Genomic DNA, 25,322 nt, shown 5'->3' with positions numbered 1-25,322 from the left:
ACAGTGGTGTGATCTCGGCTCACTGCAGCCTCCGCCTTCTGGTTTCAAGCGATTCTCCTGCCTCAGCCTCCCAAATAGCTGGGATTGCAGGCGCATGCCACCACGCCCGGCTAATTTTTGTATTTTTAGAAGAGATGGGGTTTCACCATGTTGGCCAGGCTGGTCTCAAACTCCATAGCAGGAGTACTTCTAGATTCATAATATTTTATCACGTGGTATCACTGTTTACAACAGAAAATAAATGTGCAAAGGTAAAACTACTTGTCAACTGAGAAAGTGGACACATTCCAAAATAAACTTGAGAGTAATGTACTATAAAGAGCAAAATGTTATTTTATATGTAAATTTTTTAATTTAATAGAGGTGGAGTGTCACTATTATGTTGCCCAGGCTGGTCTTGAACTCCTGGCCTCAAGCAGTCCTCCCACCTTGGCATCCCAAAGTGCAGGGATTGCAGGCATGAGCCACCAGGCCTGGCCCAAAATGTTTTTAAAAGCTCAGAAACGTATCTTGGATAATCCTTTTGTCCTGGAGAATCTTGAAGCATTAATTAGTAATGGGATGTTAGGCCCACTAGGGCATGTCTGAAAGACCCTTCCTTACTGTTGAAATCTGAGGGTGTGACAGAATAACTCAGACCACCACAGGATTTGATGAAAATGTATTCATTCACATAATTTGTTAGTCAAATAAATGAAGACTAGAGATTTATGCTTAGATATTTTAGTAAGCTCTTCGTTAAATCTCATAATTTTTTTGAAAATCATACCATATATTTTGAATGAATTGAAATAGCCAAAATTTGAGTTGTTTAAAGATCCAAGGGAGCTGCACAGTGGCTCACACTTGTAATCCCAGCACTTTGGGAGGCCAAGGCAAGTAGATCACTTGAAGTCAGGAGTTCGAGACCAGCCTGGCCAACATGGTGAAACGCCTTCTCTACTAAAAATGACAAAAATAAGCCAGGCATGGTGGTGGGCACCTGTAATCCCAGCTACTTGGGAGGCTTAGGGAGGTGAATCACTTGAACCCAGGAGGCGGAGGTTGCAGTGAGCCGAGATCTCACCACTGCACTCCAGCCTGGGTGACAGAGTGAGACAACATCTCAAAAAAAAAAAAAAAAAAAGATCCAAGGGAAACAGATCAAAGTAACACTTCACTTTTATGAAGGAAATAAATGATGGTCAGACAGTCTTCTAGGAATAACAGAAACCCAGAATCCTTCAGCCAGGTAGACAATGTCAAGGCCAGGTGCAGCGGTTCATGCCTGGAATCCTAGCACTTTGGGAGACTGAGGTAAGAGGACTGCTTGAGGCCAGCTTTGGGCTACACTGCTTGAGGCCAGCCTGAGCAACATAGACCTCCATTTCTAGCAAAAAAAAAAAAAAAAAAGCCAGGCCCAGTGGTGTGCACCTGTAGCCCTAGCTACCGGGGAGGCTGAGGTAGGTGGGTTGCTTGAGCCCAGGAGGTCAAAGCTGCAATGAGCTATGTTTGTTTCACTTTACTGCAGCCTGGGTGACAGAGTGAGACTATGTCTCAAAAAGAAAAAAAAAAAAAAATAGTCAAAGGGAGGGTAGGGTTACAGAATTTACTCAATTAACACAAACTTACCCTCCCAGCCAGGATTATTAGGGAGCCATTCTGTGTGTTTATTGTACTGGACTGCACTGCAGTGGCACCGTACAGTTGCATGCTGTTTAAACTGCATCACCTATCTTATACTAAGACGTAGATCCAAGGGACTGTTGACTCCAAAATCAGTCCCCATTAATGGTGAAGAAATACATGGGTATTATGGGTATTGTTTTTTAAACTCTAGAAATGTTTTAACTAGAGGTAGCATTTTTAAAGTATATATCTGGTATTCTCAAGGTAGCTGATACCAGGCCGGGCGCGGTGGCTCAAGCCTGTAATCCCAGCACTTTGGGAGGCCGAGATAGGCGGATCACAAGGTCAGGAGATCGAGACCATCCTGGCTAACACGGTGAAACCCCGTCTCTACTAAGAAATACAAAAAATAGCCGGGCGAGGTGGCGGGCGCCTGTAGTCCCAGCTACTCGGGAGGCTGAGGCCGGAGAATGGCGTGAACCCGGGAGGCGGAGCTTGCAGTGAGCTGAGATCCGGCCACTGCACTCCAGCCTGGGCTACAGAGCGAGCCTCCAACAAAAAAAAAAAAAAAAAAAAAAAAAAGGTAGCTGATACCTTGAAGATTAAACTCATTTATGTAGATTATTCTGATGTTCTAAAATAAAATCAGCCTTTGATACTTTGCCTTTGAAATCAACTTCTAAATCCGGTTGTTAACAAAACCTGAGTCATTTATTTTATATATAAAAGGTGCTTATTTAGTAATAAGACAAATGTCATTTCTGGTTGCCTTGTTAGGCTGTAATGCTTTTCATTATTTTAATAAACGATACAGGTAGTTCTGTGGAAGTATCCTTTTTTTAGTAATGGCTATTTGTAAATCTTTCAGAACCTTCTGAGGAAAGGAGGCCATACAGAAATTGAACCTCAGCACTTCTGTCAAGCTTTCCACAGAGAGGATGATACACTAATCATCATCATCAGAAATGAAGATATATCATCACATTTGCATCAGGTAGGTTGGAAATACCTTTCTTACAAAGAAATGTATTCAGGCACATAAGTTGTTCTGTAATGATCAGACTCATCACTCTTTTTTTGTGTGTAGAAGAGAAGCTAACGGACATGTTGGGCCTTTAAGTGGGAAGATAGTGTATCACAGAATACTGCAATATTACCAAGTTATTTGTAGGGCAGATAGTTTTAAAAAAAAACATATTAACTAAGGGAGACTTAGGTGTGAGATTGCTACATTTTTTCATCCAAAATATAAATCTGCATCACTTGATGTCTAACAATAAGAAATCTTGCCTTAAAAGACCTTTTGGAAATTTTCTGAACCATTATATTTACCAGCTAGTTGAATCAAAGTCATTGCTTGTCTCAGGAAGACCCAACTGTGGACAAAGGCTGGGTGCATCAACCTGCCGTTGTCAGCAGGCAGCCATCAGTGCTGGCACCGAGGGGAGCTGGCGACGAAGGAGGTGAAGTGAGGTGACCTGACTGGTTCCTTTTCAGTGCCTACAACCTCAGATGTGCTCTCTTCCCTCATGATGTATTATTTCCAACCTTTGGTAGTTTGAGACCTTTTTTTAATGAACTAATTTTGATGAGTTTGCAGCCCCTGGTGATGACGAGCTCAGTTAACATGCTTCATGCAGGGCAGAATGACCAGTCGGTAATCCAGGTTAAAATATTTTCAGCTGCTCCTGAACCTTGACTCTCTTGGATAAAAAAGAAAGGGAGTGTCTAAGAAAATATGCCCAGTGAGCCTCTCTTCACGGGGGTCCTTTTCGTGTCATGCAGATTCCTTCTTTGCTGAAGCTGAAGCATTTCCCCAGTGTCATCTTTGCTGGAGTAGACAGCCCCGGAGATGTTCTTGATCACACCTACCAAGAACTGTTTCGTGCAGGAGGCTTTGTGATAACAGATGACAAGATACTAGAAGCCGTAACATTAGGTTGGTCTTTATTTTCTTTTCCTGTTTCTTTGAAGTCAGATCAGCTTCTCACCCAGTGACCTAAATACTGTTTCATCCAAAACAAATGATCAGCTCTAAAGTTGCCCCCTACTGAGGGCATAATTTCTGCTGTCTGCTGTGCTATTTTCATACAGTAATTCTCTTATAGCAATGCTTTTAACCTCTGTTAACTGATTGTTACCACCACACTTGCTTCTGAGTTCCCTCCCTCTCAGTAGTGCAGCTAAAATCAGGATTTTATTATATTTAGTCCCTTCACTTGCCAAGTCAGAGCAACTCTATATTAAATTTTTTGCTTAAAATCAACCTTCTCCATTTCTGATGTCATCACCCCTACCATCTTGATGTCACAAAAATCTAAAAAATGGCTACTAAGTCAGCTTATTTAATCATCTACTTGAAAACTCATACTTTACTTCTCTCAGGGCATTTTTATGCTAAAACCTGTGAACCTGCCTCGACTCTGATCGCATTGGAAGTGATACCACTTCTAGATCAAAGGCAGCATGTACCTTAACCAGCGTGACTTCTACACAGAAATTGGGATTTTAAATATTTGTAGGCACACGTCTGTAATCCCAACACCTTGGGAGGCCGAGGCAGGAGTATCCCTTGAGCTCAGGAGTTCAAGATCAGCCTGGGCAACACAGTGAGATCCCATCTCTACAAAAAAATAAAAATACTAGCCAGCTGTGGTGTGGTGGTGTGTGTCTGTAGTCCCAGCTAAGGAGGCTAAGGATGGAGGATTACTTGAGCCCAGGAGGTTGAGGCTGTAGTAAGCTGAGATTGTGCCACCACACTTCAGCCTGGGTGACAGCTGAAATCCTGTCTCAAAAAAAAAAAAAGATTCTGTATTTAGAAACTTTTGCCTCCCATTTCTCTACTGCAACTGGGCCTCCTGCTTCTCTTCTGTCACACAATTTGTACACAGAACTCTAGTTGCTGGTGACCACTCCACTGTGTTCGTGTCTACAGTTACCTCCCACCATAGTGTGAGCAGGTGGGACCAGGCTGAGGGGCTTGTGAGAGCAGAATGCTGCCCAACCACATAAGCGCCAGTGATGGTGTGTAGTCTTAGTCTTTTTCTTGTTTTACAAATAATCATCACTGGGCTTGGCATGAGCCAAAAGTAACCTTAAAGTCATCTTCTCTTGCTGAGTTTATTCTGTTTTGTAGTTCAACTGAAGGAAATTATCAAAATCCTGGAAAAACTAAATGGAAATGGAAAATGGAAGTGGTTGCTTCACTACAGGGAAAATAAAAAGCTAAAAGAAGATGAAAGGTAAGGACTTGCTGTGTGTATGGTTCCTCCTGCCCCACTGGGGAAGGGGAGAAACACCTCACGTTCCATGGGCTCCAGCGTAGTGCTGCAGTGGAATGGCCTTCATCAATAAAGAGCATGAGGGCTGCTGGCTCTGTATTCAATGAAGGAAGCTATGTGCTGTGACCGTAGCCAACAGTATGAGGCATGTATTTATCTAGACTAACAGAAAAAGGGAGTCAAACTTAGCAGTCATGAAATGTCCATATTGTATTTAAGCCCTACTACTACAAACTGTAAAAAATATATGGAACTTATACCATTAATGCTTTTTTTGGATACTTACAAGTTACCACCGTTTTAAGGAGAATGGAAAAATTAAGACCATAATATATCCTTAATTCAATTGTACCCTAAAATAAGAGGCTTATAAATGTACAAACTTTACTAAATCTAAAGCCATAATTTGTAAAAGAAAAAAATCCTTGGCTGAAGAGAGCTGGGGCTGAGAGATTCCTCCACATTTTCACAAGCAGGACCAATTGGAAAAGCAGACCTGACAAGTCCTTGTGAAATGAAGATTGCAGGCACTGTTAGGTGCATCCATGATCTCATCCAGACTTCATCTCAGGAGCTAGATAGCAAATCATTGCTTTCATAATGCAGAATTGAAGCAGAGTAGATAACACAAATGACCGAGGTGAAGCAAGTACTAAGTTTTGAAGCTGGGTTTCAATCCCAGAAAGATGAAACGACTGTTAGCTGCATGTGACCTTTAAGGAACAGAATCTCAGAAAGCTTTTCTCTTGGAGTGGAGCTAGCGAAGGAGAGAAGGAGCACAGGTTTCCTTGGCAGGAAAGGAGGGTGCAAAGGCTTCAGCAGGTCAAGGGTATGACCAGTTCACAGTGGACTTCAGTAACCAGCACTTCAGGGGAAAAACATCAACTTTGGTAAGTCGATCACATTTAAGGTTCTGACATACCACAGCACACCTATAATAATAAGCATAAATTAATCTAGCACTTCTAGGGCTTTGGGTAGAGAGAGTCATGTCACTTAACGACGGGGATACAGCCTGAGAAATGTCATTAGACGATTTTGTCTATGTGCAGACATAGAGTGTACCTACACAAACTTACATGGTAGAGCCTACTCCTAGACTGCAGACCTGTACATGTGACTGTACTGAATACTGTAGGCAGATGTAATTCAGTGGTGGTATTTGTGTGTCTAAACACAAAAACGGTTCAGTAAATTACAGTGTTATAATTTTATGGGACCCCCATTGTATATGTGGTCTGTCATTGACTGAAACATCATTTTGTGGTACGTGAGCGTACTCACTGCTGTTGGCACTGCAGTGTGCTCTTCAAATTATACCACTCTGGCATTATGTAACAGGCATGATGTATTATTGAGAACTCATCAGAAAACTTCATATCCTTTGACCTTTTGTGGAATTTACCCAAAATTCTTATTGCAAAATCAACCTCAGTTCCATCTCTAGGAGGGAGATATGCAGACTACAATTAAGTATTTTAAACTTTATATAAAATATTGCCCACCCAAAACTTACACAATAGAAGCGAGTAAAAAGTTCCTATTCATAGAAAGAAAGATGGCATAAAAGTTGATGTCATATAACTATGTTCAGTATGATGTCATAAAAAATGTATACAGGAGAAAGTGAAAGGAAATTGGTTCATGATGTTAAGAGTGATTATCACTAGGGTTATGGGAATGGGTGTGATTTGGGTTTTCAACAAGCGTGAGAACGTAAGTGATGAAGACTAGAGAGATGGAGTCAAAAGCAGAGACAGAGATGTTAAAAATTTAAACATACTGAATTAACACATTTTCCTAGTAGTGACAGAATTTTCAGGGAGGCAAGAAACCAAGAAAATTCTGGCTGCTACCTAATTTTAATGAAGTTGGTAATTAGCCCGCAAGGTATGAGAAGCATACATGTGCATTGCTCTACAAATATACAATGCAATAAGTCCCACTAGAAATTCATGAAAGGCTTGCCAAGCCACATGGCTTGATTGGTCATAGAATGAGGCCTGTGTTTAAAATCCACATTTACAAAAGGAGTAGGTACAGTTGTATGTTTTGAGGCAACCAAAGTGTGTCATGAAAAAGAACATCAAGAAGAAAGGCAGAGGATCTCATAAGTTTGAATGGTTAAACTGAAGGCAAGAAAAAGTCCTAAGAATAAAACTGAAAATGAATATTTTAATATGCCTATGTATCTTTCAGAGTGGATTCAACTGCACATAAAAAGAACATGATGTTGAAGTCATTTCAGAGTGCAAATATCATTGAATTGCTTCATTATCACCAGTGTGACTCTCGCTCATCAACAAAAGCAGAAATTTTGAAATGTTTGCTAAACCTGCAAATTCAGCATATTGAAGCCAGGTTTGCTGTCTTCCTAACAGGTAATTCACAGGCCCATTTTACTCAGTTAATGCCAAAATTGGTCAGCTCTAGGAATGTCCAAGTTGAGCCATTTAGATACCTGACCATTTAGATACCTGACGAATAGTATCAGGTATTTAACTGGCTTGGCATCCCATGGATACCAGAATCACCCAAATCTGCTGATGCTGAAGCCCTTATATACAATGTAGTATTTACAGGTTAACTCCACAATCCTCCTATATATGTAAATCAGCTCTAGATTACTTACAATACTCAATACAGTGTAAATAGTTATACCTGTATTATTTTTTAAATAAATACTGGGGCTGGGCGCAGTGGCTCACACCTGTAATCCCAGCACTTTGGGAGGCAGGTGGATCACTTGAGGTCAGGAGTAAGAGACCAGCCTAGCCAACATGGTGAAACCCCCTCTCTACTAAAAATATAAAAATTAGCCGGGTGTGGTGGTTCATGCCAGTAGTCCCAGGTGCTTGGGAGGCTGAGGCAGGAGAATGGCTTGAACCCCAGAGGCGGAGGTTGCTCTTAAAAAATTTGTGGGGCAGCCAGGCACAATGGCTCACACCTGTAATGCCAGCACTTTGGGAGGCCGAGGCAGGTGGATCACTGAGCCCAGGAATTTGAGGCCAGCTTGGGCAACTTAGCAAGACCTCATCTCTACAAAAATTGGGAGGTGTGGTGATGTGTGCCTATAGCCCCAGCTACTCAGGGGGTTAAGGCAGAAGGATTGCTCGAGCCTGGGAGGTCAAGGCTACAGTGAGCCATCATCACACCACTGCACTCTAGCCTGGGCGGCCAGAACAAGACCCTATCTAAAAAAAAAAAAAAAAAAAAAAAGGTGTTCAGAAAAATTTACGTAAAGAACCATAGTTATCATTTTTCAGAGATTTTCTTCAGTATTTTCCCCACCACCCCTGATGGAGGCATCTATTCCCAAAGCTTCAAATCTTTTCTTAGCTTGGAACCCAACACCTTTTCTCCCCCGCCATACAAGGAAGTTCCACAGATTTTTTTAAATAAAAAAACCAGGTCCTGCTATGGAAAAGTACATTAATTAACCGAAAGTTTTGTGTTTTGTTTTTTTGTTGTTGTTTTTACAGACAAGCCTACTATCCCCAGAGAAGTCTTTGAAAATAGTGGAATCCTTGTTACAGATGTAAATAACTTTATAGAAAACATAGAAAAAGTAGCAGCTCCATTTAGGACTAGCTATTGGTAAGAACACTTTTTAATGTAACTTTCCCATGTGAGTTGGAGCTGTTGATGGCAAATATTGACATTTGTGTCTAAGGGAAACTTGTTTACATATTTCATGCTATAAATTTAAAGTGTTTAGGGGTGGAATTGCTATTTGGCATAAATAGGAATTCCTAAATGAAGAAACCATCTACTAAAATTACCCATTTTATCTGATGTGCATTTTCACTTGCTGTTAACTTGGATTGCCAGTACGGAACATAATGTAACCTTAGAGTGCATAGGAGTTTTCCCCATTAGAGCATCTCACTTTTGAAATATACTTGTTCATATTATTTTAAGAAGTTCTTACCAATTTTGTGTTTCTTCAGGTGACTCAACTACAGCCTGCCTGGATATGGATGATGCCAATAAAAAATTAGTATTTTCCCTTTGGAAAACTTGTGAACATGTGAATACACATGTGAACAGTCTTATATTTGAAAAATCAATGTTCTACAACCTGGAAAGTGTTCATTTTCTGTATTTTGCTGAAATATGTCACAGTGGCATTGTAGTTGTCCGTTATCTTTGGGTTGCAGTGCTAGATACTGTTTTAAATTATTTTCATTTTAAACAAGATGCCTTCTAAGCTATTGAGCTTAATATTAAAAATAAGAATTTTACAACATGTTTACTTAGTTGGAGCAAAAATAAGTCTATTTTAACAAATAGCTTTGTTTTTGCATGCTAATGTCAGAAAGGCCCATGATGCACATTATACTGTTTTAAAGGTTTTACCATCCTTGTAAAAGCTATAATCTTAAATGGTTTTATTTGCTGTTATACAAACAACACTACAGAAACTTAAAACATTTTTTCCTAAATGGTACAAATTTATAAACTATCATTTTTCACTTATGGTATTTGTAAATACTACACTACAAAAATCAGCTTTCTGAGAAAGAAATAATCATTTATTTATGATATTGAAAATTTCTACAGTAAAAACTCAAAACCACGCAAAAAACATTTGTAAGATACATGGTATCTATTTGGAGCAAAGGCTTTTTTGTAACTAATTTGTTTCCTTTTTTTAAATAAAGAGAACTAAAAACCATCTCTTTCTGCAATGATTTTTATAGCAGAAATTGACTCATCTGGAGTGCTCTAGCAATTTTTAGGCCGCTTAGCAGAACAGTAAGCTTCCACAGGAAACCTACACTTCTGTCCTTTGGGCCTGGCCTGTTCTGTTTCTGGGTTCTCTCCCTCCCAAAGTCAAGTACACTGAGTAACAGGTTAAAGAATGGCAGCTTCACCTGGCCTTTACAGGGAAGCTTCTTTCAGAAGTCATTAAGTCGGTTTTTATTATTCCTAAACAAAAGAGCTTTCTTTTCTCCTGAGTAGGTTTTAGAGTTTTAATTGTTGACAGTTTTTCAGTTACTAATAGAACCGCAATCATTTCCTTTCATTTTTCCAAGGACAGGAATCTATTAAGGGAACCATTAACTATTCAGTACAGTGAATTACTTCCAAATTACTAAGGAAAAGGAAAGTGAGCAGTTATAAGCTGCCCAACACCTATCTGCCTGAAATATGCACCTTTCAGGTTGGACCTAGTAACACTCACCTCCCCTTGCTGAAAAGCTTCCCAACACCCACGAGGCCATCTTTCTCAGTTTCCGTGCTACGTTTTCTGCAACTCTACTAATAACCAAACCATATCATGTGTTCGCCAAACTGAGTCATCCCAGTAACTACTATTACCATCTTTGTCTCCACTGGCCTGGCACACAAGGTATTCAGTAAATACGCTGAATGAAGAATATGAAGATGTGTTTTTTCCTTTTCACTTATTACTAACCCAACTTGGGCCTTTGCCTGCATGAGAAGAGAAAAAGTCTTGCTGGAACTAGGTAATTTTATCATACATGTAAAGCAGTGGTTTTCAGCAACATCTGGAGACATTTTCGGTTGTCATTCCAGGATGGTGCTATTGGCATCTAGTGTGTGGAGGCCAGGGATGCTGCTACAATCAATTCTACAATGCAAAGGCAGGCCCCTTCAGCAGAGAATGATCCAGCCCAAAACATCAGCTGTGGGAAGTTGAGCAGCTCTACCATTTTGGCAATCTAAACAACAATCTACATCACCACCCTAGTTCCTTTAACACATCATCTACCTTAGTCTGTCTCCTTCATACTCTGAAGTCAGTCTTTATCTGTGGTAAACAACAGCATCTGCAGTGAGGCTCATCAATGTCAGGGGAAAAGGCCTTATATGTAAACACTTCATCATTTCAATTACACGAAAACTATTAGAGCACCTATTCTACCTGACAATTCACTTACTCCCTTACAATTGCTGCTGTAAGCAAAACGATCGAACACTATATTTTTTCTGCACAAAGATTATCAGTCTAGTAATTGTGCTAAGTCAAGAATAAAATGAGGTCTACTCACAGGGAAGCCAGATGACAGGACCTGCTGTGATCCATCCAGATCAGAAGACACCCACGCTTTCCACTGCTGAGCACCTTCTGACTGGCATTGACTCCAGTGCTACTAAAGGAAGCACAGCAGCTGTGACCCTTGCAATCAGGACACACAGACCAACACTGGGCAGCAGTTTCCACAATTTGGCTTTATTTTGCAGTACAGAAATCATTTGGAGCCATTTTGAGACAGAAGTAGAGGCTCTGTCAAGTCAATACTGCATTGCAGCTTGGTCCACTGAAGAAGCCACGCCTGAGATATAAAAGATGCTCTACACTTTACCCGCTTTACGTTTGCTTCCTCTCCCCTTTTCCCTCATCAACTTTATTAGGTTAAAACAGCACATACAGGCTTTCTCCAAATGACTCCCTATGTCTGGAGTTTGGTTAGAATTTTATGCCCACATAAACCAAACTTGTGGCTATGCTGTTTGGGCCCTGCCGTAACATTTGACATAATACAAAATATAAAGTCATAGGGAAAACTTCTGGATGCCGTCCCAAACCGTGGATTATTCAATTTAGAATCTCCTGAACCTCAAGAGGGTAGATGGCACACAACCTGCATGGATCCAGCTCTTGAGAAGCAGAAGCACACAGCTACAATGATTAAAAGATACAAATACTGTCTCAAGTTTTCTGTATTGGTATCCCAATGTTTGTTTAAAACTGATCCTTCACGAGGGAAAAAAAAAAAAGCCAGTTTGGTTAAATTGAACAGAATGTAACTGCCAATTCTGAATAGCCACTCCATGAAAACAAGTTAATACATAATATTAGAAAGATGAAGGGGAGTATTTACTGGCACACAGCGCTCTTCACTCTCTCCATTTTGATTACAAAAGCAGGCCTTACAATATTGATTTCATATGCATTATTTGCCAAATTTTAAATGTGTCCTAATTAAATAATAACATGTACTGCTGTTAGTCTTCGCCATAGATGTCATTTTTCTTGCGCTTCATTTCCTCAAAGTCAAATTCTGATCCTGTCATCCTCTTGTAGATGTTTTTAATGTCATCACACGTTGTCTCAAAATGAGTGGTGGCATCGTATGTGCGGGAAATAAAGATCTGAAAACAAAAATTACAAAGACTTCAGACTATGGAGGGATGTCTTCCAGTGAAACCTGCCCATATCCTTTTGCACCTCCATACTCACCTGGCTTTCCATTCCCAAGTCTTTCGGTACCAGGAGGTCACTGATGCTAACAAATCTGGAGGGAGAGAGAATTCAGTCAGGTGAGCTGGTCCTACACCTGACTGCAGCTCTGCCTGAGATCAACTGAGAGGTACAGATGACTCCCACAGAGCAGCCAGCGGCTACCTGCCTTGCCCTCACATTCGTCCCACCATGGTGGAGCCACAATCAAAAGGCCTCCGTTTGCATCTCGGCAGATATAAAAAAACACAACTCACTTCTGTTCAATTGGTTCCAAGAGCTCCAAAGCTGGTCTGATTTCCTTCTCGGGCTCCTTGGTTTCCACGGTTGTACTAACTATGGCGATGTACTTCCCTTGTGCCGCTACATTGTGCGCAAAGGAGATCATGCAGACATAGATATCTAGAAACAAATAATCACAGCTCACTGCCTCAACTGTGTCCATGTCATGAGGTGTAAGTTAAAATTACTCTCAACAGGCAAGATCTTCTACACTTAAGTGCTAAACTGTGACAGAGCTGGATGTAAAGTACACAAATATTTGACAAGAATTTCTTTTAACCTACTAGAGAATAAGAATTTAAGTGGTAGCAAACTGCTGAACTTTGGAATGAGATCTCTTAACAGCTCTGTTATACCTAACTAAAAAAGCTACCAAACCATATTAACTGTTCTAGGAGATTCTTCCATTCTGGACCTTGCATTTGGAAAGGTTCTGAATGGCTAAGAAAGGATGTACTTAGTACTGATGTCCTCATTTACTTATTAAAGTAATGTAAAATTGCAGGATCCACATAAACCACTTCTGAGTTGGCATAACTTGATAGAATTCTCGATTAGACTTGGTCTGTATATCACTCATCCAATTAATTGTGTAATTTCCAGAATAGAAAAGCATTTGGATAGGAGAGCATTTAAAGGCAAAAAACAAAAACAAAAAACAAAAAAAAAAAACCAAACTATGGGACCTCCTTTATTCTTTCTATACTCACAAGGACCCAGGACCGGCTTGGGAACCTTTCGGGAGATTTAAGTCCAGTCCCTTTGTTCTACAGTTCATCTTTTGTGATTGGTTTGTGTGTTTAAACAGTCTGGCTCTGTCACCCAGGTTGGGAGGCAGGGATGCAATGACAGCTTACAATAACCTGAAACTCCTGAGCTCAAGTGATCCTCTCCCACGTAGCTAGGACTACAGGTGTGTGCACCATGCACGCCTAGCTTTTTTTTTTTTTTTTTTTTTTTGTAGAGATGAGATCTCACTATGTTACCCAGGCTGGTCTTGAACCCCTGGCCTCAAGCAAGCCTGAAGCCTTGGCCTCCCATGATTTCATTTCTTATATGGGGGGGGGGAATCATAATACGGATAGCTCTTACCTGTCCCATAAAGCCTGATTACCCTTTTTAAGCTGCATTTTAGATAAAAAGATTTGGGGCTTCTAGTTGAAAGGAAAATGGGAACATCGAAGGGTTACAAACAACTGGCTAAGACAAATAAATTAGGACTTGCAATTTTAGAGCCATGTCCTGATCACAGAAATGAAAGGTAGACACTGCTAGAATCAAATGTAAGTACTAAGATTACAAATAAGGACACAGAAGCAGCTATATCATTAGCTCAAGAATATACTCGGGTCAGTTAACTATTAAGCATAAACCTCCACAGGCACCTACTGTTAGAGCTGGGAGACCCAGGGTTCACCAAGCCCAGTCTGTTCATTCTACAGGTGGACACAAGTCCAAGGCCGGCTCCGAGTCGAACCTGTCCACATCAACACAATGCTGCCGGACCAGGAGGAGGTACAATGACGACATTTTTTCCCCATATGTAAACCAATGTCTGTTCACTAATACAGCATACAAAATTAGGAATCTAGGATACAACACAAAGCAAAGTATATCTTACAAAATTCTACCGACATCTGCTGGTCTTCAAACCTCACCTGACTTTCGATTGACTTGGTTCTGTGGAATAATGATCTGGCAGGAGTTGGCATCATTGGTGTTCTTGATGGGGTGGCTGAGGATGCAAATAACTCTGATCACCTGGCCCACTTTTTCTACCCGATCTTTTACATAGCTGGGGTCACAGATGAGCTGCTTACAACGAGCAATCTATAATAAAGCATTTAAGAAGACACTGAAGCTGACAAAGATATATGGAAACACATCCCATGTTCATACTTTGGAAGACTTAGTATTGTTGAGATATCAAAAACCATCGTAAAGTTCATATTGGTTCCCAAGGGATTGAATTCTGGAACAACCAAAACAATCTTAAGAACAGCAAAGCTGGAGGACTCACTAAAAAGCTACAGTGACCAATTCAGTGTGGTACTGGCATAGTGACAAACGTATGGTGGACCAATGAAACAGAAAAGACAGCCAGAAATAAACCCTCGCATGCACAGTACAGTGATTTCTGACAAAGTTGCAAAGACCATTCAATGAGGGAAAAGCAGTCATTTCAACAAACCGTCCTGGGAAAACTATCCACATGCAAAAGAATGAAGTTGGACCCTACCTGACACCACAAAAACTAACTCAAAATGGAATCAAGACCTAAATGTAGCATCTAAAACTATAAAACTCTTAGAAGAAAACAGTGGAAAAGCTTCCTGACGTTGGAGTTGGCAGTGATTCCTTAGATCTAAAACCAAAGACATAGGCAACAAAAAGACTTCATGAAAATAGGATTTCATGAAAATTTTAAAAGTTTTGTGCATAGCCAGGCATGGTGGCATGTGCCTGTAACGCCAGCTACTTGGGAGGCTGACAGGAGAATTGCTTGAGCCCAAGACTTTGAGTCCAGCTTGGGTAACACAGAGCAAGACACTGTCTCTCTTAAAAAAACAACAAAAAAAATTTTTTGCATCAGAAGACACTAATCAAGAGTTTAGGCAACTCACAGAATGAGAGAAAATATCTGCAAATTATATAGCTCATAAGGGATTAATATCCACAATATATCAAGAACCCCTGAAAACAACAACAACAAACCCTGATCCAAAAATGATCAAAGGGCTGGGTGCAGTGGCTCACACCTGTAATCCCAGCACTTTGGGAGGCCAAGATGGGCGGATCACCCAAGGTCAGGAGTTGGAAACCAGCCTGACCAACATGGAGAAACCCCATCTCTACTAAAAATACAAAACTAGCTGGGCATGGTAGTGCACGCCTGTAATCCCAGCTAATCAGGAGGCTGAGGCAGGAGAATTGCTTGAATCTGGGAGATGAAGGTTGTGGTAGCCAAGATCACGCCATTGCACTCCAACCTGGGCAGTGAGCAAAACTCCTCTCAAAAGAAAAAAAAAAAAAAAAATCGAAGGACTTTAACATTTTTCCAAAGAAGATATATAGGTGGCCAATAAGCACATGCAAAGATGTTCAACATCACTAATCATAATTTCAGTGAGATACTACCTCACAACCATTAAGACTGCTACTGTCAAAACAGAAAATAAGCGTCAAGGATGTGGAGAAACTGGAACTTCTTGTGCACTACTGATGGGAATGTAAAATGGTCCAGCCACTATGAAAAATGGTATGGCAGTTTCTCAAACATTAAAAACAGAATTACCATAAATGATCCAGCAATTCCACTTCTGGATACACACCCAAAAGAACTAAATGCATGGTCTTGATGAAATATTTGTACATCCATTTTCATAGTAGCATTATTCACAGTAACTAAAACATGGAAGCAATCCAGGTATCCATTAAAGGATGAATGGATAAGCCAACTATGGTCTATCCATACACTGGAATATTATTCAGCCTTAAAAAGGAAATTCTGACACATGCTACAACACAGATGAACCATGGAGGCATCATGCTAAGTGAAATAAGTCACAAAAAAATACTATATTATTCCATTTATATAAAATATAGTAGTTAAAATCAGAGAGAAAGAAAGTAGAATGGTGCTTGCCAGTGGCTAAAAGCAGGGAATGAGGAGTTATTACTCAACTGGTAGTTTCCTTTAGAAGAGGAAAAGTGACGGCGGGCATAGTGGCTCACACCTATAAAATCTCAGCACTTTGGGAGGCCAAGATGGGTGGATCATCTGAGGTTAGGACCAGACTGGCCAACATGGGGAAACCCCGTCTCTACAAAAAATACAAAAACTAGCCGGGCGTGGTGGTGCGCATCTATAATCCCAGCTACTTGGGAGCTGAGGCAGGAGAATTCGCTTGAATACGGGAGGCGGAGATTGCAGTGAGCCAAGATCATGCCACTGCACTCCAGCTTGGGTGACAGAGTGAGACTCCATCTCAAAAAAAAAAAAAAAAAGTAAGTGTTATGGAGATGAATGGTGGTTGTACAACGAAGTGAATACATTTAATACCGCTGAACTGTACACTTAACAATGGTTAAGATGGTAAATTCTGGCCGGGCACAGTAGCTGACGCCTGTAATCCCAACATTTTGGAAGGTTGAGGCAGGTGGATCACCTGAGGTCAGGAGTTCGAGACCAGCCTGGCCAACATGGTAAAACCCCGTCTCTACCAAAAATACAAAAATTAACCAGGCATGGTGGCAGGCGCCTGTAATCCCAGCTACTCAGGAGGCTGAAGCAGGAGAATCGCTTGAACCCGGGAGGCGAAAGTTGCAGTGAGCCAAGATCGTGCCACTGCACTCCAGCCTGGGCAACTGAGAAGAAAAAAAAAAGAAAAAGAAAAAAAAAAAAAAACCCGTTTATCTCTATCTCCTAAACAGCTATTATGCTGAAAATACAAGCAGTGTTACTGTCCCTGATGAAGATCTTCCGGTGGAACATGATGTGGAGATGGAAGATAGCGATACTGATGATCCCAACCCCACAAAGGTGGCTGGGTGAAGTTTGTTGGACCCAGGTGGTAAACAGTGCTATTTGCACTGATATGCATGAGAATTAAGTTAGCATTAACAAAACCTAGTAATGAACATGTCAAACAAAATATGACTTCTTTTGTGCTTTGTAACTTCATTTAAAGTAGATAGGCCAATCACACTACGACAGAGTCAAGATGAAACGGGGTTATAAAGAAGTTGCCTAAAATATATGTTCAAAAGACCCAATTAAGTAACAGTTTAGAAGGCCAGGCACAGTGGCTCATGCCTGTAATCCCAACACTTTGGGAGGCTGAGGCGGGTGGATCACTTGAGGCTGGGAGTTCAAGACCAGCCTAGCCAAAATGGTGAAACCCCTTCTCTACTAAAAAATACAAAATTAGCTACGTGTGGTAGCATGCACCTGTAATTCCCACTGCTCAGGAGGCTGAGGTAAGAGAATCACTTGAACATGGGAGGTGGAGGTTGAAGTGAGCTGAGATCACGCTACTATACTCCAGCCTGAGCGGCAGAGCAAAACGATTTGATGTCTCAAATAAATAATTAAATAACATTTTAGTAGATAAAACACACAAACCTAACATCACCCAGCACAGGAATTTACATCCTCAGGTGTATCACGACTGAGGGCTGTGGGTGCGGAACACCTTGATTCCAATTCTACCTCAGCCATTCATTGAATTATGTGCCCTTGTAGATGTTTCTTAATTTAAGCCTCCAGGTATAACCTGGACGTAATACCTGCCTCTTAGGATTCTTGTAAGGAATAAAGAGGTTGAAAATGTGCTTCACAAATTATTATCAGGCTTTTTTTGCCCTAAGTCAGTCCTGTATTTTCTCTCCCTTACTCATTGTCCCCTTACACTAGCTACCAAACTCTGATCTCAAACTTCCATTTCCAGTGAGACCTAAACAATTGAAAATGCCCCCCACCCCACCACCCAGGTTTCTACATTCCCACACAGCTTAATATTAAAAAGATAAAGCTTAGATTTTTAGAATTCCAGTGAGACAGTAAAATAGTGCACTTTGAAGTGCGTCCTCTACTGCAAGAACTGTTGCAGATATTAACAGTGTCAAATGGCAGAAGAATTAATTCATATGGTGATAAAGGGAAACAGATCTTTTTTTTTCCTTGTAATTTTTTTTTCAGCGGCATCCACATCACCCGAGAGGTTTCAAGAAAATGCAGAGCCTTCTCAGACCTACTGATTAGAACATGCAATAGAACCAGATTAATGACACTTTATATATAATTCAAATTTGAGAAACACTGCTCAAAACCCCACCCATGTAGGTGGCAAGTATAGTTCAATTTAAATGAAAATTTGGGAGACAGGCACAACCCAAACTCTACAAATACAGAATACTTACTATTTAGAGCTTCCCTATAATGCATATTTTATTATTAAAATAACTGACAACAAAAAAAGAGGTTTTTTAAAACAAAGCACAGCAACTGTAATTAGTCCTTAGTCACGATAAATACTAACTTCCCATACAGAAATCATATGCATCAGTGTCCACACCAAAATAAATATTTACAATACACAATTTTCTTCACAAGAACACAGTATTTTTTTCATTTTAAAAGCTACTTACTTCTCCTTCAGATTTTACACCAATTACTTTTCCATTCTGCACAATGATTTCTTCAATGGGTTTATTCAGCATGTAGGTACCTCCATAAATAGCACTTAGCCTGGAAAATTTTTTAAATCCCAATTAATATATAATTGTTTCAACTCCTAAAGTCCCCTTCCTTAGATCTTAATGAGTTATAGGTAATATACATTTGTTCAATTTCCTTCTAGAAAGATGTCAGCTTTAAAGTGATTAAAGCATGAAAACAGTCAAAAACACAAACTGATAATCACAGTTGTAAATACCAAGTCAAAAAAAATCACTAACCAGGCACTTGTCTTTCAAGCTGCCCACCTGGCCCTCCTCCAATTGCACTTTCTTCCCTTCCTTTCATTCCTGCTCTAAAGCTTCTTCATAAACGTTCACTCCTGCTCTAAAACTTGCTTCAGTCTCTCCTTCTGCCTTATGCCCCTCGGTCATTCTTTCTTCTGAGGAGAAAAGAACTGAGGTTGCTGCAGACCCGTACGGATTCATCTCAGCGCGATAACGTATTTTGGTGCCTGTGACTGGGATACCTTCCACCAGTAACACACTTCGCTGCTGTGTGACTCAGATACACTCCCTAGTAGTAAGAGACCTGTACACCTCATCATCTTTGGCTGGAGGCGTTCAACCCCCATACACGGTTTTCTTCGCCCCTTTCCACTCTCCTGCTTGCTAACCAACCACCAGAACAGTTCCTCTCGGCTGCAGCAGCTCTGCTTCCACAGCTTATCCCTCAGCTCACCCTGACGGATGGCTCTTCCGGGTGGGAAGGACCTTGGGGTTCACACTGAGTAGACCTGAGACACTAATGGCCCTCCTGGACAGGAGGTTCGCAAGAGTGGTGAGGCTAAAGCCTAAAGCCATGCCATGTCTGGGTTTTACTCTGCTTCTTCAACTAAAATCGGCTCTTTCCCAAAAACCCACACTGTCTAATTCTCCTGTTTTTCCTTGTGTGTGTGTGTGTGTGTGTTCTAAAATGGCCTTGTGCAGTTGTGGGACTATATCCACATGAGAGGCAAATCTGCCATTTCTCTGGATTCACGTTCAGGGGAAGGGCAAGGGCAAGGTCAAGGGAACGGCTGACCAGTAATAGCTATATTCGTCTAATCCTCTGGCATATAAATAAAACTATGGACTTAAAACACTGTCAGAAGGAACTGGAGGCAGTGGTTCACACCTAATGCCACCACTTTGGGAGGCCGAGGTCAGCAGATGGCTTCAGCGCAGGAGTTTTGAGACCAGCCTGGGCAACATGGTGAAACCCTGTTTCTACAAAAAATACAAAAATTAACCAGGCACGGTGGCACTCATCTGTAGTCCCAGCTACCTGGAATGCTGAAGTGGCAGTATCACTTGAGCCTGAGAGGTCGAGGCTGCAGTAAGCTGTGATCACACCACTGCACTCTAGCCTGGGTAACAAAGCAAAATGCTGTCTCAAAAAAAGATAGTCATAAAGGGGGGAAAAAAGGCAGCACTGGAGAACAACTTAAAGCAGCAAAAACTGGAGACTGAAAAGACTATTGAAAGGAACGAACTGGGTGAGACCTTTATGTGGTTTATATGGTTTTCCCCTCAGGCAGCAACTCCCCTAGTCATTGCAACATGGCACAGCTAGAACAGAAGCACAGCGCCTGCAGTCTTATTGATTTGAGATGTGACAGAATTTGGGGTGGCCAAAGGAGATGAAAATTGTAGGGAAAAATTTCACAAAAGAGGGAGCCTCAAAAGAAGGAGCCAACAAATCTATGATAAAATCTCTTCAAATCCTTAACTACCTCCAAAAGTGCTTCTACAGGAGGGAGAAGCCACGGAATCCACCAGAAAGAAACAGCTGAAAGGCTCAAAGAGGTTAGGAGAGATTATAGAGGATGGGCAGAAGAAAAAATGTGAAGTTTGAAGTTTAAAATTGCCATGTTCAAAGGAGCTTGCTTACTCCAGAGGAGTAACGTTTAAGAATCAGCAGTTGGCCGGGCGCGGTGGCTCAAGCCTGTAATCCCAGCACTTTGGGAGGCCGAGAAGGGCGGATCACAAGGTCAGGAGATCGAGACCATCCTGGCTAACACGGTGAAACCCCGTCTCTACTAAAAATACAAAAGACTAGCCGGGCGAGGTGGCGGGCGCCTGTAGTCCCAGCTACTCGGGAGGCTGAGGCAGGAGAATGGCGTAAACCCGGGAGGCGGAGCTTGCAGTGAGCTGAGATCCGGCCACTGCACTCCAGCCTGGGCGACAGAGCGAGACTCCGTCTCAAAAAAAAAAAAAAAAAAAAAAATCAGCAGAAGGCCACTTGGCGTGTGACGTCGTGGCACCGTGCGTGGCAGCGGCAGCGGCAGCAGCGCAGATGGCAGGCCCGTGGAGCAGTGCTGGAGGAGGGAGTGGCGAGGCTGTTGCTCCCTCTGCGCCCACTGCTGGCTCTTGGGGTGCAGAGAGGGGCTGCAGTCTTGTACCTGCATCTCGCTTCACTGCAGTCCCCTCCGTGTTCCCCTGCGCCACCACTCCCCTTCCTAAGGCTGCCGCTTACCCCGGGGTCTATGGAAATAATGGATCCCTCAACCTGGCTCATCAACAGAGCTGATGAGCAGACCATTAGCAACTACAAAGAAGCTATTTCATTTCTTGTCACAAAAAGGCTGCAGCAAATCCTTCGGAAGCCTTGTGAAGCTGACAGTCTGAGCAGGCTCATCTTTGGCTGGAATTGCAAAGGGATAGGAAACAGCGCTTCCTCATTCAAGAGAGGTGGAAAAGGGTCCGGCGTAAAGAAAGATTGAAACCCCAGGCCGGGCGCGGTGGCTCACGCCTGTAATCCCAGCACTTTGGGAGGCCGAGGCAGGCGGATCACAAGGTCAGGAAATCGAGACCATCCTGGCTAACACTGTGAAACCCCGTCTCTGATAAAAATACAAAAAATTAGCCGGGCACAGTGGCAGGTGCCTGTAGTCCCAGCTACTCGGGAGGCTGAGGCAGGAGAATGGCATGAACCCGGGAGGCGGAGCTTGCAGTGAGCGGAGATGGCGCCACCGCACTCCAGCCTGGGCGAAAGAACAAGACTCCGTCTCAAAAAATAAATTTTTTAAAATGTTAAAAAAAAGAAAAAAAAAAAGCCCAGCAGAACACAGGATGTAGCTAGCCATCTCACAAACCCTCTGCTGAGGATGCAGAGGGCCAGAGCCCCCTTTCTCAGAAGTACAGCCCTTTCACAGAGAAATGCCTGCCTGAGATTCAAGGGATCTTTGCCAGGGATCCAGACAGGCTACTACTTTTACTTCAGCAAAAGAGTGAGCCAGCAGAGCCATGTATTGGAAGCAAAGGCCCAAAAGATAAAACAATATAGAGAAGCAGATTTGAAGAGGCATGTAGAATTCCTTGTGGCTGAGAATGAAAGATTAAGAAAGTAAACAACTAAAGGCTGAAAAGGCCAGACTTCTTAAAAGTCCAATAGAAAAGGAGCTGGATGTAGATGCTGATTTTGTAGAAAAGTCAGTTATGGAGCTTGCCACCACATTCAGAAACTGCTACAGCCTCTTCATCCTGACAGAAGTTTGCAGCAAATACCAGGAAAGCCAAGGACATTCCAATCCCCAATCTTCCTCCCTTGGATTTTCCATCTCCAAAACTTCCCCCTATGGAGCTCTCTGAGGATATTCTGAAAGGATTTATGAATAATTAAAATGGAAGGCCACAGAAGAGGAGAGAACAGGAAATAATGTGATAACAGTTAATCCAGCAAAAAAAAAAATTAAAAAGGAAAACCACACAGAAGGGTAATCCCGGAAATGCTTCATCTGGCAGACTGTGGAAGAAGAGGCATTGCCAGGACTTGGCAAACAGTCACTGTGAAATGTGTCACGTATCTGATTCACCAACTCAAGCTAATGATTCCGACTTGGTAGACACTAAATTCATGGAAGTTCAGTTTCTCCAGATACAAACCAAATGGCTACATAGAATAATTTTTTCAAGCAACAATTACTTTCCTTGCCTTCAGGGTTAAAATGCATGAAAGGTGTGCCAGGCACGGTGGTTCATCATGCCTGCAATCCCAGCACTTTGAAAGGCCAAGGCAGGTGGATCACCTGAGGTCAGGAGTTCAAGACCAGTGTGGCCAACATGGTGAAACCCTATCTCTACAAAAAAATACAAAAATCAGCCGGGCATGATGGCAGGTGCCTGTAATCCCAGCTACTTGGGAGGCTGAAGTGAGAGAATCGCTTGAACCCAGGAGGAGGAAGTTGCAGTGAGCCAAGATCATGCCATTGCACTCCAGCCTGGGTGACAGAACGAGACTCCATCTCAAAACAGTCACTTCACAAAAGAAGACATTTATGCAGCCAACAAACGTATGAAAAAAAGCTCATCATCACTGGTCATTAGAGAAATACAAATCAAACCCACAAAACCACGAGAAACCATCTCACGCCAGTTGGAATGGTGATCGTTAAAAAGTCAGGAAACAGCAAATGCTGCAGAGGATGTGGAGAAAAAGGAATACTTGTACACTGTTAGTGGGAGTGTAAATTAGTTCAACCACTATGGAAGACAGTGTGGCGATTCCTCAAGGATCTAGAACCAGAAATACCATTTGACCCAGCAATCCCATTACTGGGTATATACCCAAAGGATTATAAATCATTCTACTATAAAGGCACATGCACATGTACGTTTATTGAAGCACTGTTCACAATAGCAAAGACTTGGAACCAACCCAAGCGCCCATCAATGACAGACTGGAGAAAGAAAATGTGGCACATATATACCATGGAATACTATGCAGGCATAAAAAAGGATGAGTTCATGTCCATTGCAGGGACATGGATGAAGCTGGAAACCATCATTCTCAAGTTAACTAACACAGGAATAGAAAACCAAACACATGTTCTCATTCATAAGTCAGAGTTGAACAATGAGAACACATGGACACAGGGAGGGGGACATCACACACCAGGGCCTGTCAGGGGATAGGGGGATAGGAAGGGACAGCATTAGAAGTACCTAATGTAGATGATGAGTTGATGAGCACAACAAACCACCATGGCACACGTATACCATGTAACAAACCTGCACGTTCTGCACATGTATCCCAGAAAAAGTATAATAAAAAAAAGTATAAAAGTATGTTATGTATAATTAATCTATAATGCCATAAATGATCACGCAAAACCTAAATAATATGGTGGCCCGAAGGGCTGCCTTGTAATTGAAACATGCTTTCTTTCATGTATTGACTGTATGCACTTTGTTAATGTGCATTTTAATTAAGTTGTGTAAGAGACACACCTTTCTAGATGAAACTATATGTGTGTGCTACACTTTGCACTACTCTTAATGATAACCTCAAGACTATCAGGAGAAATTTCCATTTTATGAAGAAAGGAACCAAATTATTAGTTATGCTTTTTTAAACAAATTACCAGTTTACTTAATTAATAAGGGTGCATTTTAAGTTCTAACTTTATTGTATAATGTATTATTTAAAAATACCAAGGAGGAAATATTGTTTGCTTTTAATGATGCATGAGTAGAAGTAATGCTAGTTGGCAGTATCTGATTGTAAGAAATCAATAAAGTAATTGTGTTTAAAAAAAAAATCAGCAAACAACAAAAGGAAAAACTAAAAAAGACCCACTTTAACAAGGTGTAAAATCCAGTCTCCACCAATGCAAGATGAACAGTCAATAATTCAACTGCCTACTCAAACCAAAACCAACTTTTCAGAGAAGAATCCAGCATCTCAACAAACTATCGATTCATGTGTCCAGTGTACAATCCAAAATTACTAGACATGGGAAGAAACAGAAAACTGTGATCCAAAGAAAACAGAAAGACAAATAATAAAAACAGATGCCCAATGTTAAAATATGCAGGAGTTTAAAAGCAGCTATTATAAATATGTTCAAGGATATTATTATGTGTTCAAGAATATGTTCAAGAACAAATATCCTTGTTCAAAGATACATATTCAAGGATAAATATGTTATAAATGTACTCAAAGAGTCGAGTAAATAGAGTATCACAAAAATGGCAACTATAGGCCGAGCACGGTGATTCATGCCTGTAATACCAGCACTTTGGGAGGCTGAGGCAGGCGGATCACAAGGTCAGGAGATGAGACGATCCTGGCCAACATGGAGAAACCCCATCTGTACTAAAAATACAAAAATTAGCCGGGCGTGGTGGCGCATGCCTGTAATCCCAGCTACTCAGGAGGCTGAGGCAGCAGAATCGCTTGAACCTGGGAGGCAGAAGTTGCAGTGAGCCGAGATCGCGCCACTGCACTTTAGCCTGGGCGACTCCGTCTCGAAAAAAAAATAAGAAAAAAGAAAAGTATAAAAAATGGAAACTCTAGATCTAGACAGTATAAAAATTAAAAATCACTGAATGAGATTAACAGTCTATTGAAAATAGCAGAAAAGGTCAGTGAACTTGAAGCCACATGAAGAGGCATTCTCCAATATGAAGCACAGAAAGGGGAAAAAAAAGTTTGATACTTTTTCTTTTTGTAAGAGACAGGGTCCTGCTCTGTCACAGACTAAAATGCAGTCCTAAGATCACGGCTCACTGCAGCCTCAACCTCCCAGGCTCAAGGGATCCTCCCACCTCAGCCTCCCGAATAGCCGGACTACAGGCATGCATCACCACACCCAGCTAATTTTTTGTGTTTTTCTGGAGACAGGGTTTTGCCAAGTTGCCCAGGCTGGTCTCAAACCCCTGGACTTCAAGCGATCCACCTGCTTCACCCTCCCAAAGTGCTGGAATTGCAGGTATGA

At 41.5% G+C, this 25,322-nt stretch overlaps 2 protein-coding genes and 1 pseudogene across 15 annotated transcripts in view; 2 read left to right on the top strand and 1 right to left on the bottom strand.

Moving 5' to 3' along the window:
• The window catches only part of TASOR2 (transcription activation suppressor family member 2), an 81,780-nt gene extending 70,141 nt beyond the window's left edge, over window positions 1-11,639 (top strand). For 12 of the 14 annotated variants that reach the window (XM_017962531.3, XM_009213903.4, XM_017962530.3 and 9 more), the window contains 6 exons: window positions 2,477-2,602; window positions 3,394-3,547; window positions 4,745-4,850; window positions 7,089-7,270; window positions 8,372-8,486; window positions 8,840-11,639. In XM_017962531.3, the coding sequence (XP_017818020.1) occupies window positions 2,477-2,602; window positions 3,394-3,547; window positions 4,745-4,850; window positions 7,089-7,270; window positions 8,372-8,486; window positions 8,840-8,843 (687 nt within the window). In that variant the 3' untranslated portion in view covers window positions 8,844-11,639. Of the gene's footprint in view, window positions 1-2,476; window positions 2,603-3,393; window positions 3,548-4,744; window positions 4,851-7,088; window positions 7,271-8,371; window positions 8,491-8,839 lie in introns of those variants that run through there. The other 2 variants (XM_017962521.3, XM_017962525.3) reach the window with 1 other exon arrangement.
• The window catches only part of GDI2 (GDP dissociation inhibitor 2), a 48,470-nt gene continuing 34,218 nt past the window's right edge, over window positions 11,071-25,322 (bottom strand). The window contains exons 7-11 of the mRNA XM_003903348.5: window positions 18,535-18,634; window positions 14,043-14,214; window positions 12,360-12,504; window positions 12,103-12,157; window positions 11,071-12,014 (exon numbers count right to left, since the gene is read on the bottom strand). Coding sequence (XP_003903397.1) covers window positions 11,868-12,014; window positions 12,103-12,157; window positions 12,360-12,504; window positions 14,043-14,214; window positions 18,535-18,634 — 619 coding nt within the window. The 3' untranslated portion in view covers window positions 11,071-11,867. The remainder of the gene's footprint in view (window positions 12,015-12,102; window positions 12,158-12,359; window positions 12,505-14,042; window positions 14,215-18,534; window positions 18,635-25,322) is intronic.
• On the top strand, window positions 21,099-22,664 carry LOC108587533 (annotated as a pseudogene).

Source organism: Papio anubis, chromosome 11, assembly GCF_008728515.1.
Source record: "Papio anubis isolate 15944 chromosome 11, Panubis1.0, whole genome shotgun sequence".
In the NCBI taxonomy this organism is placed as follows: Eukaryota; Metazoa; Chordata; class Mammalia; order Primates; family Cercopithecidae; genus Papio; species Papio anubis.
This window is presented reverse-complemented; position numbering and strand designations above follow the sequence as displayed.